Raw genomic sequence first — 17,176 nt, 5'->3', positions numbered from 1 at the left:
GTATATACTATTGCAGACATGACAGGAATGATCTTGGTTAGTTACTTCAATTTCGGATGTACAAGCGACATAATTGCGCTCTGCTGGTGTCTTGCTCTGATTAACATACATGGAACAACGATACGGATGTTCAACATTGGCTTATGAATAACTTGCGGTGACGACGAAATACCATAATATGGACTAATATTCGTGTTCAAATCGGTCTAAATCAAGATTTCGCGGTAGTAATCTTCAACCCACCCTGTCGCTCTTTTACCAACCGCTGCATCATCAACACCAGTCCACCGTCCAACTGATCCAACATATCCGTCCGGTCTCACATTCACAACGGCCGCTTCAGTATCTGTGAGCGAACCGGCCCACTTGTTAATACACTTGGGAGAATCAACGTCATCGAGATATATCGTCCAACGGCTATATTGGAGCGGAATTGGTAGATCATGAATCTCAAAGGTAGACTTCTGCGTCGCGGTTACAAGGGCTAAAGTAGCAAGATGCGAGACGGCAGTATATCGCTGGGGCGATAGGAACGTATCAGACTGAGCGAGGCTTCGGGGCATGTCCGAGTAAGACCTGTCGGCAATTGGTGATATACGGCGCAGAAACGCGTCCAAGCCAGTACAAAGTGCGGATAAAAACGACTTGGCTTTCGTTATATTAGGAACAACCAAGTATATCCTGAACTGACTCAAAAAAGGAATGTCCAGTTGGATATCGACCGGGTTGGCGTCGATATATCGCGTCGCTCGAGATGGCAATAACAAGGCTCCCGGACGGAGACCTTGATGCACATTCATTTCGTCGTCGTCCACTTTCGTAAGGATACCGGCTGCATATTCCGCGCCTATGCCGGAGATGAAGCGGATGTTCTCGTCAAAGTTCCGGGCCAATGCCTCATCGCCCTGGGAAAAGGCCTCGCAGTGTCCGACATCAAAAGCGATAAGGTCATTTGCAATCTTCTGCCTCTCCCCCTCATACGTCGACAACAGTGATGGCTTTGCCAGGCCACGAATTACGAGATTCAATTTCCACGCGAGGTTGAACGTATCATGCATGCTGGTGTTGGCGCCTTGCGCTGCCAGAGCCGAGTGACAATGTCCTGCCTGCGAAGGTGAGTATGACGAAGACATCGACCAGCAGTGGGAAGCATACATCACCAGCGATAAATGTCTGTAGTTGGGAATCCGTGAAATGATTGGCGACTCGCTGTCCAACTACATAGTTGCCGAACCATTCTGGTACTCCGGTTAGATATACCGTAGTTCGAGAATCCTGATGGCAACATACCAATGCTGGACCATTCCAACCGATATGGATTCATGGCGGCCCTTGCGCGCTCCATGACATACTCTGCCGTCACCATTGTTTTATCAACGGCGTCACCGTCAACCGAACTGAGCTGGACGTACAACCGGGTCATGTTGCGCTCGCGAGGAATCCATAGAATCGAACCGGCTGCATGAGATCGCACAGCAACTTTGCTCCAGAGGTCAGGGAAATCCGTTTCTATCACGCCTACATATAGTCAGTATGGTCTCTTTTGCTGTCCGATTTGATTGAGCCATACCATCCAGGACACCCCAGGATTCGTTTGTACTCGCTCCTTCAAGCCGCGCATCTGGAATTGATTGCCGCACTTGTGACCGAGCGCCATCGCAGCCAACGAGGTAATCGGCTTGGATATCTTTGGTAGTGCCGGACGCAAGATCTTGATAGCTCACGCACAACCGATTGTTAGAAGGGACGCGACTAGAGGACAAGAATCGACTGTTTCGAGTAACAACCAGCCCACGAGAGGCCATATCCTGGATAAAAACATCCTCGAGCATCCCCTGATGAGCCAGCAAGATATAGGGATCCGTAGCTCCGACAAGACCATCCGGATAGTGTACTTTGCGACCGGTCCGATGGAGGGAGGCATCATCTGTGGATTCCTATTCAAGCGCCTAGTCAGGTCACATTGGATTGCGGTACACAGGCTCTGCTCTACTGGCTTACCCAAAAGCAAATATCGTATACGCGCGCACCCTCACGCAAAAGGGGATCGGCGAGTCGCAACTGTTTGAGAGTCTCGATAGTCTTGGGCTGAATTCCATCGGCCCTACCAGTCGATGTCCTATGGGCCTGTTCATCGAGGATGGTTGTTCTGATGCCGAACCTCGCGAGATTGCACCTTGTTCGATCAGTAGAGCTAACTGGTAGCACAGGTAGAACGACTTACGCCAACATCAGCCCGGACGGACCAGCGCCCACAACGACAACACTGGCCGCGTTGTCGGCGACATTGTCACTGAAGCCTTCATAATCTGCACTTGGAGCCATTATCGTAAATAGTTCCTTTGTGTTTGAGCATAGCGGAAAGAGAGATGCTTTCTATTTGAGTAACTCTGCTATTGATTACTGACATCGGTGCAATTGCCGACCCCCACTTTTGAACCAAATGCCTATCGATCTTGGAGATTCTGCTTTCCATCTTTGGACTGTACTCAGTCACTACCAACGAGTCACTCCTCCGTCGACGACGATATCCTGCCCTGTCATATATGCACTGGCATCGCTCGCCAGAAACATGCACGCGCCCCGGAGATCGTCTGGTTGGGCAACTCGACCCAGCATGATCTCACTCTTCCAACTTTCAAGCAATTGAGGGAACTGGGAGCTGTCAGGGTTGTCTCTTACATCACGGAGGGTACTCACGCCGGCGGTCATTTCCGTTTGCACGTAGCCCGGTGAGATCGAATTGATACGGATTCCCTGCTCGTCAGTCGTTATGCAATATAGCGGCAGGACAAAACTCACATGAGGCGCCAATTCCTGCGCAATGGCTGGACACATGGCTTTCACGGCGCCTTTGGAGCCACAGTACGCACTACAGAGCTGGCTTCTAATGGCTCGCTCACCGGCGATGCTGGCCACCATAATGATGCTCCCATGTCGTGTACCATTTGCAATCATTTGACGGGCTGCTAGTTGTGCCGTAAAGTACGACCCTAGCACATTGACGGACAGTAGATCGCGGTGGTCTTGGTATGAGAATTCGAGGAAGGGGAGATGACGATTGATTCCGGCGCATGGTATACAGATGTCGAGCGCATTCGAAAAGTCAGATTTGAACTGATTGAAGCCATTTTGGAGAGATTGTTCAGAAGATACGTCAACTCTATTATCCATCAGTAACAGAAACCAGACCGAGTATGAGAATTACAGACTCGTAGTATTCTACCCGGACACCGTATAGTTCACGCAAGGCTCGGAATGTATCGTCTGGTTGAATAACATCAAAAATGGCCACATCGGCTCCAGATTCAGCACAGCTCTGCGCAAATGCAAGGCCACATCCCCGAGCGCCTCCGGTAACTAAAGCAGTTCGACCTTTCAACGAAAACTAGGGATTAGGTGAGCGTAGTCGGGTCGTGATACCTGGGTTGTCTTACTCTTGACATTGCGAACTGTATGTACTAGATTCGTTCCAGCGAGGTCGGACAGTTACACAGATCGAGTGGCATTAGGATTGTCCCTAACTTCATAATAATTGTTCTGAAGTACGATAGCAATCAATGTTATCGGGAAACACCCCACTCTTGGATGTAAACTCTTGGATGTACACTTTTGATCTTATCATCCTATGCGGCCATGCATGTCTGGGATACCCCTGTTGCATTCCGTGGGGTTTTCCAAGTGCGTCGTCACGGATTAATACAATTCACATCCCTTGAGTGAACCCACGCTTCGCAGGATGCTATGCGACAAGAACATCTATTGAGAAAGTGCTTTTACCAACATGTCATCGCCAATTCCGATCAAACAAAAGGAGTTCCGAGAAGAGGAATGTCGATTGCAGGTTCGTCCGCTCCTGGTATAGGTTGGACCACGCTGATACAGTGATAGATCGTCATTGTCGGAGCTGGACTTGCTGGTCTAGGAGCCGCGATCAGTTGCCTGCTAGCCGGTCATGATGTTCACATCCTCGAAGCCACACATGAGATCCGCGAAGTAGGTGCCGGCATACAAGTATTGCCCAACAGCTCGCGAATCTTGCAGCACTGGGGCCTGCAAGAGTCCCTAACGCCACATATGACATATCCGCGAGTTTGCAACTTTCTCGGTTGGAAAGGAAACCTGTTATCGTCACTTGACTTCCACGAATCCGAAAAACAGTACCCTGGGACATGGTATCGCGATTTTCATCGGGCGGACCTCCAGCAGTGCCTTGTTGAGAGAGTGCAGGAGCTGGGGGGGCAAATAACATGCAATGCCCGGGTTGTAGACGTTCAAGTTCATATGGACAACTCAACGGCGACCGCGGTCTGTGTAGATGGCCAAAAATGGATGGGCGACCTGGTGATTGGTGCTGACGGAGTGTTTGGAAAGCTGACACAGGTTCTCCTGGGAAGGCCGGATCCTCCGACTAATACCGGTGACTTGGCATATCGTCTGCTTCTCTCAACGGAAAAGATGCTTCAAGATCCAGATTTGGCGGTTTTGGTGACGGATCCGCAAGTTAACTACTGGTTGGGACCTGATGCCCATGCAGGTAGGTGGTTGTGCCTGCTGTAACTACATATGTTTGCTGACAACACCAGTAAACTATGTTCTTCGTGACGGGCAGCTGTTCAATATGGTCCTCTTAGTCCCGGACGACATTCCAGAAGAGTCGTTGGCTTCAACGGTTGAAGGCAATGTGAAAGAAATGTGCTCTTCATTTGAAGGATGGGACTCACGGTGCGCCATGTAGAAGCGGTCCCTTGGAATATCGAGCTAATCAGTGACATATAGCATTCAAAAACTTCTCCGACTCTGCGAATCTGTCCACAAATGGAGGCTCTGCATTCGATACGGCGAGTACGATTGGACACATTCGTCAGGAACGTGGGTGATGCTGGGCGACGCTGTCCACGCCACACTGCCTTATTTGGCCTCGGGGTAAAGCCACTCACCTTGCTTATTTTAAGCCCTTGTTTGACATATTACAGAGCGGGAATGGCATTTGAAGACGGTGCAGTACTAGGCGAATGCCTTTCCCGGCTTCCTAACTACCACGGTGTATCCAAGAAGTCCTCCGATTTTCTCGAGCAGCAACGACACGCCTTGACGGTCTTTGAAGAATGCCGTAAGCAACGCACGCAGATGGTGGTGGCAAGGGGAAACGTCCAGCAACATCTCTATCATTTGCACGACGGACCCGAGCAGGAGGAAAGGGACCGAAAGATGCAGATGGTCCCGACGCCGGAAGGTGAGGCCCTTGCCTGGCGAGATCCGGGACTAGCACCGAAATTATTGGGCTATGATCACATCAAAGATGTAAGGTCCCCGTATCTACAAGCGCTTGTGTTAACCGGACGATGCTAATTGCGAGGTAGGTTGGTAGTCACTGGGAGCGGCTACACGACAGCGCAATGCATGAGGATACGTCAACACAGTCGCGACTGTAGGATTGCTATACGGGACATGGTTATATATCCATTCAACGAATACTTGTATATACCATAGCTTCGTTCACCAGACAAATTGCGGACGCGCAGAATCAGTTTCATCTGTTTGTAAAGGAGTATGTACTTGAAAGTTAATGTGTTTATTAAATATATATTTACAATGAATGGACGCGTATGCGAGTCCATAGAATATTACACGGGCTTTTGTACAAATAAAGTCAGAACATCTCTGATACTTTACATCAAACGAATCATCAAGGCGATGGATGAATATCACTTCTCGAGTTCTGTGACTTTGGGAAACCGATGTCTGGATATCCACTCACTCCGTCACTGACTTGTGTTTCGCAAACGTCGATGTTGGTTGTCACCGTGATTTCCCCCCCGCCTCCCATCCGGAGAAGGTCTTCTTCAGACCCGGTCAAAGTAGCACCGAGATCCTTGCGCACCTTTGACTCCTTCTGCGAAGCACATAGAGTAGTACTGCCCTTGGAATACTTATTGGCACTGACTTTGTAGTCGGACATTTTGTGGCCATCGCTCACGGAATTGTCGGCAGTCGAGCCACCAACGAATTTGGTGAAGAGAGTCTTTAATGCCGGAAGGTTGACTGCGATGACAGCAACTTCGATCTCGATAGAAGCGGCTATAAGCATACGGCCCAAGACGTACGTTGTGTCCGGGTTTTCCACCATCTGGACCTGGAGAGCGAAGCGGCACATCGCCGTGATAACGGACAGGGAACCAAAACCAATGACTCCGAGAACAGCAAGCTTTCGTCTGGAGCTCATTCGAAGCTTCAGTACAGTCGGGATTGGAAGAACAAGGATGATGATATCTGAAAAGGCATTCTAGAATAGCGCTCACAATCAGCAAGATGTTGAGGACCTGTTCAGGAAAAATCATACCAGAGCAGTTGGAACCATCATGACGACGTACTGGCTGAGACATTGAGCGTTAGGATATAATTCTGGGTGGATCATGGCGTCCATCGGTCTACATTGCATGAATCCCAGCATGCAGTTGATGATGGTAAAGGAGGTGTTGATGCCCATTGTGATATAGACGGCAATCTGAAAGCCCCTCTGAGGCGACAGTCGGAGATAGAACAGGAGGAACGCTTGTTTGATGACCCAGTGAAGGAACATCCAGTAAATCTCCTCGATGAACAACCACTGTACTCCTTGTTAGACCGCTGTTGTGTTGCTGGGGGCTTGGTTTCGTACCTTCGTCACTTTTTGCAGTTGACCGTCTGGTAATTCAGCGACGTGTCTATTCCCAGTCAATATTTCACAACCGCAGAGAAGGAGAGAATGTGTGTACTACTCACCTACCAGACCCATTGTACAGGAAAATGTACACAATAGCGTGCTGCACTCCATTGACGAACTGACGCAAATAACATGTTAGCATACGCCTGCTTGCATAATCCCAATGCATATGTGAGATACCTACAAATAGAAGCACTGCCATTCCATCATCCCAGCCGAACGTTTGGAGCCGCCATCGACAGTACAACCGGAGAAAGATCGAGCAGGTGCCCAAGGCAAAAGCAATTGTGGCAATGGCGTACGCCAACGGCTGGAGGTTCTCGATGGCCATAATTTGTCAAGAGGAAGAAGGAAGCATGGGACAAATCCAACAACGGTTTCTTGTCTGCAGCAACCTCTCGCGTGGAAAAGTTCCATGGCGATAATTTAAAATACTCCGTGTCGAATCCATGGACACGGATCCGCGGGTCTGAGCCATGGAAACCCCTGGCAAAACTATTGATGATAATGAGAGACAGAGCGAGTACTATTGAGATAGGTCATAGAGGCTGTTGGACTGATGCATGCTCTGGAGTACCTATCAATATTCTAAAATGGAGATACCGGCCGTGCACCAAGCCAAGATGCACCGGATCTGCGGTCCGATGTGGAACGAACGCATATTCCCGAGAAAGAGTGGATTTTAACTATTCCTAACTGGCCATCCACCCAATATCCGCCACACCCTCGGGCACAGATGACAGATGACAAGAACGGCAATCCATATAAAATACAGCTTCAGATATTGATAGATCACGCAAGGAATTTCCTCCTTGACTCGAAGGCATGTCTGACATGAGCCCGGCTGCCGGGTCTCTGATTGGCCACGGCGCACACTTGCCAATCCTGCTGTTGATACGAGTTAAGCGGGGATATGTTTGCTTAAATGATCCGAGTTTCCCCTCGCTTCTGGCCGGGATCCGTGCCCGATTTTGGCTTTGAGCTTACTTCCTAATCCGACGTATCATACTTTGGTGACCGGTCGAATACGATGAACACCTTGCAATTGCAAACAACTCTAGAGTCCGGTCTAGATGGCCAAGGAGCTGCAGCTGCAAGTCTTGGGATCCTGCTGCATATGAGCATCTTTCGTACCAATTTTCCTGCCGAAGATTACATGTATACCCTGTTGGGACTCCATGTGTTAAGTTTGCTTGTAACGGCCTACGCTTATTGGGTAATAGCTCAGTTCTCATTATGGTACACTATTATGCGCGTCGGGTACCTGTCATTCTCGTTCAATGTGGGCCTGCTGCTCAGTATCAGTGTGTATAGGTTGTTCTTTCATCGCCTGAAAAAATTTCCCGGACCTCTGGGATTGAAACTCACTCGGTTTTACGACGCTTACCTTGCGGCGAAAGACGTACAATACCATGTCGAAATTGGAAAATTGCATGATCAATACGGCGACTTTGTCCGAACAGGTAAGAATATTATCTGCTCTGTATTGTAGAACATGTCTCACATATATTGTGTGATATAGGTCCTCGAGAGGTCTCTATAGTGCGCAAATCTGCCGTGTCGTTGATCTTCGGTCCACAATCCAAGTGCACCAAATCGACATGGTATGCTCAGGTATCGACGGATCCTAAGTCATGTTCCATTCATCACACCCGCGATATTGATGATCATCGTAAGCGACGGAAGGCATGGGATAGAGGGTTATCCGTGAAGGGTAAGTGCTCTTCCAGAGTGGGAGTGCCAGTGACTGAACGGAGAATCGCTCCGACATCCAGCACTTGGAACCTATGAGTCGCGGATCAAGACCAAAGTCGACTTGCTGTCGGCGCAGATCGGGGCCCATTTGGACCAGAATTTCGATGCGACCGCTTGGTCCATGTTTTTGAGCTTCGATATCATGGGGGAAGTCGGGTTCGGTAAGGACTTCGGGAATCTGACCACTGGAGTTGAACATCCTGCCATCGGGGGTATCCATGACAGTATGACTGTTGCCGGAGTCATGGGCCACATCCCGTGGTTGTTAAACCTCCTTGGTCAACTACCAGGGGCCACGTCGGGCTATACCGGTTTTTTCAAATGGTGTGCGGACGAAATCGAACGGAAGAAAAAGGTACACAGGACACAGAGCAATCAAGAATGGAATGGCTGATCTGTTCAGATTTGGGATGCCAATGAATATCCAGAGGACATCGTATCGTGGTTGCTCAAAGCCTACAAAGAAAAAGATATCTCTGCTCCTCCGTCCGAAGAGGCGCTCCACCAGGATTCGCGCGTTCTCGTTGTTGCTGGTAGCGAGACGACGGCGACAACCTTGGCTTCAATCCTCTTTTATCTCGCGAAGAACCCTGCCGTTCTGGCTAAACTCCAGAAGTACTTGGATGAAGCGATGCCGGACGGCCCGGGCGACTGGAGGTATGGGAGAGTCAGGGAAATTACGTTCATTGATGATATTATCAACGAGACGCTTCGACTGCGGCCTGCTCTCATGACAGGAGGTTACCGTGTCACGCCTGCTGAAGGAATACAGGTCGACGAAATTTACATTCCCGGCGATATCAATGTTTTTGTTCCCACGCAAGTGATCCAGACCCACAATAGATATTATGAAGACGCCAAACAGTTCATCCCGGAGCGATGGACTGAAAAGAGGGAAGGAAAGGGAGCAGACGGAGCTCCATTCTTTCCTTTTGCGTTCGGTATTATTTAGGCCACGCCCATGTCCAAAAGTTCATCGCCATAGATGCTGACCATCCTGCTATGCAGGTCCGTACAGTTGTCCGGGTAAAAGTCTGGCCATGACGAGTCTTCGCATTTCCATGTCCACTCTGGCACAGCAGTACGATATAACATTTGCGCCGGGAGAAACGGGAGAAATTTTTGAGAAGAGCGCACGGGATATATTTACCACGGCTCTGCCGCCGCTACAGCTCCAATTTCGAAAGCGAGCGTAAAGATGGTGGGACAATTCTTACCAAGAGCTTTTTCTTCTTTTCTTTCCTCCACACCGGTGCGAGTACGTCCTTTTTATGGAGACCCTTGGGCACCGCGACACTAAGTATTACATTGGGGGCTCTAGCTTCAATTGAAACTCATTTTCGACCCGATATTCCCTACATCTACTGTAGATTTTTCTAAGGAATTAAGGTTTCTAAGATGGCTACATAATCGATACTCCATATAATGAGTGTACGGAGGATGTATGTAGCTGGTATCATTACTCCGAGAAAACCGACCACTGGAGTTGAACATCCTGCCATCGGGGGTATCCATGACAGTATGGCTGTTGCCGGAGCCATGGGACACATTACGTGGTCGTTTAACCTCCTTGGTTGTCAGCAAATCCCTGGAAAAACACCATTAGGCTTCAAGAAATCACAGCATACCTGCTGGCATGGGGTCACCGAGGGGCTCACTTTTGATATGACTAAAACAGAACCCCTACATTTTGCCAAAGGCTGGAAGACAAACACCCCAACTGCACAATCCTTGTTCAGAAGGGATAGTAGAGATCAAGCCTCCACCACTCAAGTGCCACACGTTGGCTATGACGTACGACTCATGGCTGCCCGAGCATATGCATGAACAGCGACGACTATATAATGATAGGATCAGAGATCACGGCTATGCAATCAGCATCCTTTAACTATGGACCAGCGCACACTCGCATTATGCACTTTGCACTGATTTTGATTTTTTTTTTCGCAGTGACTTCCTCTTGTAACTAGTTGACGGCCGCCAGATTGCTTATGAACAGGCCTTATGATCGATAGTTTTCTCAATTAGAGTTCTTCCGATATTTACTCCGACTAGTGCGTAAGACGCGGCACCGAACATCGTAGCTAACGGGAAATATTGTTTGCCGTAAGCCTGATCTTGAGGCATTATTACTGTACCCATATTTCTCCCCACCGCCGCGGTCCGATCCGCACAGAATGGCCCTCTTTGCCCATTGATCGTTTGGAAAGGATGAAACTGGGATTCTTTTCCATCTTGCGTGGGTGCGGCTTGTATGGACTCTGGCGGATTCTTGCTCTTTGGCTAGAGCAGATCTGGCAGCAGAATTTTATGACTGGGTTAAACCTGTTTCGAAAAAGGGCTGGCTAAGCGCTGAGATCTCACCTGACCAGCAAATTGGGCACGTATTTCGACCAATAGAAATAGCTATCACGGAATAGTCGCTGGCAAGAGCCACAAGCGTGTCAAAAGTGGATTAGCCTGGCGGGTATTGCAGGCGCACACAGTCAAAGATATCTTCGTCATGTTTTCGGTTCTGACAGATTCTCAGCTCGCGAACAACTAACAATTGTTCGCCCACATGATCCAAGCAGCTTTGCCCACAGCGGAATAAACAAGCGAACTTCCACATCATCAATCTTGGTACACCTACACAAGTTATTAACGTTAAGCAACCATTCAATTACTTACACTGTTGTTAGAGGAGCACGAGCATTCCGTACAATCTCTGAAGATCAAGCGTCCATTCTCTGGCAGATTGCGTACAGCGAGTTTTGAGCCTCAGTATTACCACGGCTGTGAGTACTGGACGCTGCAGGGTTTCCGCATAAATGGATTTGGTCATTCTCAGTTTGGTTATCCTGTCCCTGGGGGTGATCATTATTCGATTTCGGCTTCGCCGCCATAGGTTTGCTGGAAAGCCTTCATCAACACAGATCACAACATGCGAGCGAGGTGTCCATCTATATCAAGTTAACGCCTTGGATGATAAAGACACGGATATTGATATCATTGCTATACATGGCCTCGACACCAAATCACCAGACACGTGGGAATATTGTATCGGGAGCAATAAAGTTAACTGGCTGGCCAGACCAGACATGCTCCCGAAGAAGGCAGCAAGGGCTCGGATCTTCTATTGCAACTGGCCGGCCGACCTGTTTGAAAGTTCACATTCGAGACAGAAGACGTTTGACGAGTTTGCTCGGCTTTTGCTCGCTGGTATCAAAAGACGGCCGCTGGCAGCCAATGACCTCACAGGAAATGATCGGCCCATTATATTTATTGCGTCATGTATTGGGGGTGTTATTCTTATGAAGGCTCTTGTAAACGCGAACGATAGTGACGAGTACCTCCCTCTCAGAAAAGCAACACGCGGTATAGTGTTTCTCGCCACACCGTTCCGGGGGACTTCATTCCAAGATGTAGCGGCCTGGGCAGAGCCTGGCCTGAAGGCCTGGGCTTTGATGCAAGGCCGAGGAGTGAGTCAGCTACTTCAAGAAGTGAAGTACAGTTTTGACCTTGACGAACTCGTACGCCACTTTACTCAACTTTGTCAAAACAAGGATCACCCTTACCAGGTTGTTAATTTTTACGAGACTGGCAAGATGAGCCTCCGACACAGATTAATTTCCTTTCTACCGGCCATTTTTGCCCAAGAAAAGCCGGTAAGTTTCAGAAAACACTCGCTGCTTTTATTTTATTTGTTTTATATTAGATAGGAAGAGTGGGACTGCTAACACCCATCAGCTGGTAGATCGGTCTTCCGCGATTCTGGACATTGTTAAAGATCCACTGCCCCTTGATAGAACCCATAAAATGATGAATAAGTTCTATGGCCCTGAAGATCCGGCTTACGAATATGTTGCTGGGAAAATCAAAGAAATTTTGGAGAATGTTCATGAGACTTCCCAACTCCAGCAAGCGGATGCCTGGATCCGGAAGAGACTGTACACTGGAGATCGGCTCAGGATTGAGAGACTCTCAGGCGAACCCTTGTCTATGGATCAATGCTACATCAATCTGGCTATCGTGGAGCAGTCCGGGAGGAATGCACGTGGCTCACAAGGCCCTAATGATACGCAAAAGTCGTCCCAATTTTCACTGTTTGCTCGATTGAGGATCGAGGAACCAGATAAAGAGGTTAAGGTCGTGCTGCCTATGCTTTTCAGCCCCCGTAAAGCACATAACGGCAAAAAATTAGAACCAAGGCGAGTCCTAATCCGAGGACAGGCAGGAGTAGGTAAAACCACCCTGTGCAAGAAGATCGTCTATGACTTTACATATGGGAAACTATGGTCAGGCTTATTTGATCGCTTGCTTTGGGTGCCGTTGCGGAATTTGAAATTGAAAGAAAGACGCCTGATTGCCGGTTACAACTTGGACCATCTATTCCGGAATGAGTTCTTCTTTGAACACCCCAGAGCTGATGCCTTGGCCAAAGCATTGTGGAGTGCGGTTAAGGACACTAAAATGAGAACTCTGTTTCTTCTTGATGGTCTCGACGAAGTATCGCAAGATTTGGACAGGAGTGGCGACATGTTCCGTTTCCTTAAGGTGCTCTTAGATCAACCCAATGTCATCATTACGTCTCGGCCCCATGCAAGATTCCCGGCTGGCCTGAAATCTCTCGACCTCGAATTGGAAACGATCGGATTCTACCATGACCAGTTGAATGATTATCTCCTAAGGGCCGCATTTAAAGGTGATCCGGACAAAGCCAGTGAGGTTCAGTCGTTCCTCAAAGCGCATCCGCTACTACAAGGTCTTGTACGAATCCCGATCCAGTTAGATGCGCTCTGTTACACCTGGGACGGTCTCAGTGGCAAGTCTATACCGCAAACAATGACTGCCGTTTATCAAGCCATCGAAAGAAAACTATGGCAGAAGAAGGATGTCATGAGATTGGAGAAATGGCATGATGGGGAGCTGGTGACGCCATGCCACATTGAGGGTGCAGATATAGACCAGATTTTTGAGAGTGAGATCTACCTTCTTGAAGGTTTTGCCTTTACAGGCCTATTCAACAACATTATCGACTTTGACTTGAAGCACCGAACGGCTATATCTAAGCAGTTCAAGTTTCCTGGTACGAACATTCTCCTTGATAAAACGCTTCCACGCCTTTCTTTTCTACGGCCATCGGAAATCTCTAATAATGATGGTAATCGGAGCTATCATTTCTTACACCTGACGTTTCAAGAGTATTTTGCGGCACGATATTTTGTTCGCCAGTGGACGGCCGGACAACTTCTTGACTGTCTTGACCTTAAACCCAGCAAAGGGATAAAAGAGATCCAACCTGCCAAATTTCTTCAAAAGTATAAGTACCATGTACACTATGATATTTTCTGGCGCTTTGTCTCTGGCCTGCTTGACACCGAAGGGGAGACGGAAAGTCTTCGCTTTCTCAAGAATATTGAGGAAAGTCCGCGCGATCTCCTGGGTCCTGTTCACCAACGGCTGGTCATGCACTGCTTGAATGAGCTGGCGCCACGGGAGGGCAAATCAAGATTATGTCAGCTTCGATCAGTGCTAGAAGATCAATTATCACAGTGGCTTTTGTTTGAATGCAAATTTACAAGAAAGCCACCACGGTTAGCAGGCGAAAGTGAGCTACCAGACCAGGTCCTGATCAGAGCCTTAACACAAGCATCTGACGAAGTGAAGATATTAATCGTGGAATCACTGGTGTCACGGCCATTTCTTCAGGCAAGTATCATAAATCTGGCACTTTCCTGGCTAAGCGATGGTGTTTCCCGAGATTTGGAAATTACAATTTTGAGAATGCTGCGGCTCTCACAAGTAGCCTGGTCAGATGGGACCCTGAAACTCGCAAAGTATATGGCAGCACGGCTTGAGGATAATGATCAGCGTGTCCAATGGGCGGCAGTGAAAGCGCTTCAAAATCGACAAGATCTAAGCCCTGATATTGTGAAATCCATTGCAGAACGGCTTGAGCATGAAGACTCAGGTATCCGACGGGCGGCAGTTGAAGCACTTCAAAATCAGAAGGGTCTAAGCCTAGAGATTGTGAGCGCCATTGCAGGACGACTTGAAGATGAAGATTGGCATGTTAAATGGGCAGCAGTTGAAGCTCTTCAAAATCAACAGGATCTAAGCCCAGAGATTGTGAACGCTATTGCAGGACGACTTGAGGACAATAACCAGTGTGTCCAATGGGCAGCAGTGAAAACGCTTGAAAATCAACATGATCTCAGCCTGAATATTATGAACGCCATTGGGGGATGGTATGAAGATAATAATCAGGGTATCCAATCGGTGGCAGCTGAAGCGCTTCAAAATCAACAGGATCCAAGCTCAGAGAGTGTGAGAGCTATTGCAGGAAGACTTGAAAATAAAGATTGGCTTGTCCGACGGACAGCAGTTGAAGCACTTCAAAATCGACAGGACCTTAGCCCAGAGATTGTAAACTTCGTTGCAGAACGGCTTGAGCATGAAGTCTCACATATACGACGGGCGGCAATTGAAGCGCTTCAAAATCAACAGGATCTAAGCCCAGCGATTGTGAACGCCATTGCAGGACGGCTTAAGGATAATGATCAGCGTGTCCAATGGGCAGCGGTAAGAGCACTTCAAAATCGACAGGATCTAAGCCCAGAGATTGTGGGATCCATTGCAGGACGGCTTGAACACGAAGATTCAGGTGTCCGACGGGCGGCGCTTGAAGCACTTCAGAATCAGAAGGATCCTAGCCCAGAGACTGTGAACGCCATTGCAGGACGGCTTAAAGATGAAGTCTCACATGTCCGACGGGCGGCAGTGGAAATGCTTCAAAGTCGGCAGGGTCTTAGCTCAGAGATTATGAGCGCCATTGCAGGACAGCTTGAGGATGAAGATTGGTGTGTCCGATGGGCGGCAGTTGAAGCACTTCAAAATCAGCAGGATCTAAGTCCAGAGATTGTGAGCGCCATTGCAGGACGACTTGAGGATGAAGATTGGCATGTCCGATGGTTGGCAGTTGAAGCTTTTCGAAATCGACGGAATTTCAACTTAGAAACCGTCGATCATTACATGGAATCTCTATACCGGACTCTCATGGAAAAAAGTTTCTTGGAACATCTGTACTGGTATGTTGCAGATGAAACTTCCTACATAGTATTTAATATTGAAGATATTCCCTTCGAAGGCCAACATGATCATTTTCGGAACACACTTCAGAGAGTGCACACACGTTTGAAAATCCTTGTACCTAATATTTAAAAATACAATCTTGTGTTTCTTCTTAACCAGCTAGTATGATATAACAATGGTGCATATTTGGTCATTCATCTGGTTTTGACCTCATAACTAAACCTCACCCTCACCCGCGGGTGACCGTCAGAGGGGGTCAGGGTGCAGGGTAGGCTGCGGCACATCCGCTGTGACGACTCATATATGACAGTTCATATATGACGGCTCAACATTGCAGCAATGAATGATACATCACAAATGCTGCTACTCAGCCATGTCGCCAACAACCTCTATAAAACCCCTTCATTACCTAGATAGATTTCCTCTTCTCTTTTCTTCTCCAGATTTGATATTCTCGTCGATGGCTACAATAGTCTAGATAGGAATTCAGTTCGTTATTATCTACTATTCCGAGCCCGTGACAGCTGTAAAGGAGTTGTACTATCCTACAGTACATGGTAAGATGTCTGTCGACCAGGTAGGAAACCCCTCCTCCTGATCAGCGGTGGCTCCATGCCCTAATTGTGGGGTCTGGGTGCGGGATTCCTTATCTGGCCGGAGCCTAAGATACACGATAAGACATGATACATGTGACAGTCTCGAACAATATAAATTTATTGGTAGACTCTATCGAAATACTAACATGGAGAAGGAAAGAAAGAAGCTGAGCCTGCCAGCGCTGCGCTATCTAGTGTGCGAAGGGGGTTCCTGCCTTATATTCAAACAGGCCAAAGTTTACAAACATCTTGCGTTGTTGGTGAATGCCCGTACTCCGTGACAATACAGGTCTAGTTCTAATATGGCAGTAGTAGAGCCGCTGTAGTGTGGTCAGAGTGACAGAATGATACGGTACCAAGTCAATATCAAACAGGAACTCCAACATAACCTGCTCCAATCCGCGTGGATTTTGGAGCGGATTCGGATTCTGTTTATTCAACCTGAATCCACAGTGGTGTGGGTTAAATGGGTTGCATGAGATCTCAACCCGCTCCAACCCGCTTCAGATGCAACTATAGGCAAAACTACCTCGCAGGAGCTGACCTAAAAAGCCCTGGGCTGTGTTAACAGCTCCATACATTTAGCTGAGGGAGGGAGAGGAAGGAAAAGGTGAAAAAGAAAAAAAAAAAAATAAAGGGGAGGAAGAAATTTTGGGGTGGACAGTTTGAAACTAGTGTGCTGGTCACCAACCAATCAATCAACCATCACACACTGAAAGGTCCTTGCAAGCACCTGAAAATTTTGCAGGGTGCCCGACGCGTCGGGCATACATTTATGTAGACCTTTTCATGCTAGCTTCTGATCTTAGTAGGCGTTCTTCTTTCTTTTTCTTTCTATCCAATCTTTCTGGCATATAGCTAGATAATAGCTTTCCGAGCCTAGGCCCTGTGACGACTCATATATAACGGCTCATATATGACGGCTCAACACTGCAGCAATGAATGATACATCGCAAATGCTGCTACTCAACCATGTCGGCAACAACCTCTATAAAACCCCTTCATTACCTAGATAGATTTCCTCTTCTCTTTTCTTCTCCAGATT

The 17,176-nt window shown here is 48.1% G+C and overlaps 5 protein-coding genes across 5 annotated transcripts; 3 read left to right on the top strand and 2 right to left on the bottom strand.

Moving 5' to 3' along the window:
• Window positions 1-206: 206 nt before the first annotated feature.
• Window positions 207-3,446, bottom strand: EURHEDRAFT_512098 (FAD binding domain protein; the record flags this gene model as incomplete). Its single annotated transcript, XM_040786033.1, has 10 exons — window positions 207-1,106; window positions 1,156-1,238; window positions 1,291-1,518; window positions 1,571-1,937; window positions 2,002-2,176; window positions 2,501-2,655; window positions 2,701-2,757; window positions 2,803-3,163; window positions 3,213-3,388; window positions 3,438-3,446. The coding sequence occupies 10 exons, from the start codon at window positions 3,444-3,446 to the stop codon at window positions 207-209; spliced, it is 2,511 nt and encodes an 836-aa protein (XP_040642455.1).
• Window positions 3,447-3,784: 338 nt separating this feature from the next.
• Window positions 3,785-5,504, top strand: EURHEDRAFT_520004 (FAD/NAD(P)-binding domain-containing protein; the record flags this gene model as incomplete). Its single annotated transcript, XM_040786803.1, has 6 exons — window positions 3,785-3,844; window positions 3,892-4,537; window positions 4,587-4,725; window positions 4,780-4,926; window positions 4,977-5,304; window positions 5,364-5,504. The coding sequence occupies 6 exons, from the start codon at window positions 3,785-3,787 to the stop codon at window positions 5,433-5,435; spliced, it is 1,392 nt and encodes a 463-aa protein (XP_040642454.1). The 3' UTR covers window positions 5,436-5,504.
• A 185-nt stretch (window positions 5,505-5,689) lies between these two features.
• On the bottom strand, window positions 5,690-7,037 carry EURHEDRAFT_373853 (uncharacterized protein; the record flags this gene model as incomplete). Its single annotated transcript, XM_040778576.1, has 5 exons — window positions 5,690-6,286; window positions 6,344-6,610; window positions 6,662-6,707; window positions 6,766-6,824; window positions 6,891-7,037. 5 exons carry the CDS (start codon window positions 7,035-7,037, stop codon window positions 5,690-5,692), a joined length of 1,116 nt encoding a protein of 371 aa, XP_040642453.1.
• A 437-nt stretch (window positions 7,038-7,474) lies between these two features.
• EURHEDRAFT_407973 (cytochrome P450) lies at window positions 7,475-9,868 on the top strand. The gene is made up of 5 exons (XM_040780712.1): window positions 7,475-8,169; window positions 8,229-8,420; window positions 8,482-8,816; window positions 8,865-9,402; window positions 9,470-9,868. The coding sequence occupies exons 1-5, from the start codon at window positions 7,737-7,739 to the stop codon at window positions 9,655-9,657; spliced, it is 1,686 nt and encodes a 561-aa protein (XP_040642452.1). The 5' UTR covers window positions 7,475-7,736; the 3' UTR covers window positions 9,658-9,868.
• Window positions 9,869-10,932: 1,064 nt separating this feature from the next.
• EURHEDRAFT_407970 (ARM repeat-containing protein) lies at window positions 10,933-15,815 on the top strand. The gene is made up of 3 exons (XM_040780711.1): window positions 10,933-11,083; window positions 11,143-12,108; window positions 12,191-15,815. The coding sequence occupies exons 2-3, from the start codon at window positions 11,272-11,274 to the stop codon at window positions 15,662-15,664; spliced, it is 4,311 nt and encodes a 1,436-aa protein (XP_040642451.1). The 5' UTR covers window positions 10,933-11,083; window positions 11,143-11,271; the 3' UTR covers window positions 15,665-15,815.
• The last annotated feature ends 1,361 nt before the right edge of the window (window positions 15,816-17,176 follow it).

This window comes from Aspergillus ruber, assembly GCF_000600275.1.
Source record: "Aspergillus ruber CBS 135680 unplaced genomic scaffold scaffold00002, whole genome shotgun sequence".
Taxonomy (NCBI): Eukaryota; Fungi; Ascomycota; class Eurotiomycetes; order Eurotiales; family Aspergillaceae; genus Aspergillus; species Aspergillus ruber.
Note: the sequence above shows the minus strand (reverse complement) of the source record. Positions and strands in the feature narration are given on the sequence as shown.

Coding starts and splice junctions, on each gene's coding strand:
- EURHEDRAFT_407970 (XM_040780711.1), top strand. CDS start 11,272: ATGGATTTGGTCATTCTCAGTTTGGTTATCCTGTCCCTGGGGGTGATC. Junction 12,109..12,190: donor TTTTTGCCCAAGAAAAGCCG/GTAAGTTTCAGA, acceptor AACACCCATCAG/CTGGTAGATCGGTCTTCCGC.
- EURHEDRAFT_407973 (XM_040780712.1), top strand. CDS start 7,737: ATGAACACCTTGCAATTGCAAACAACTCTAGAGTCCGGTCTAGATGGC. Junction 8,421..8,481: donor TAGAGGGTTATCCGTGAAGG/GTAAGTGCTCTT, acceptor TCCGACATCCAG/CACTTGGAACCTATGAGTCG. Junction 9,403..9,469: donor ATTCTTTCCTTTTGCGTTCG/GTATTATTTAGG, acceptor CCTGCTATGCAG/GTCCGTACAGTTGTCCGGGT.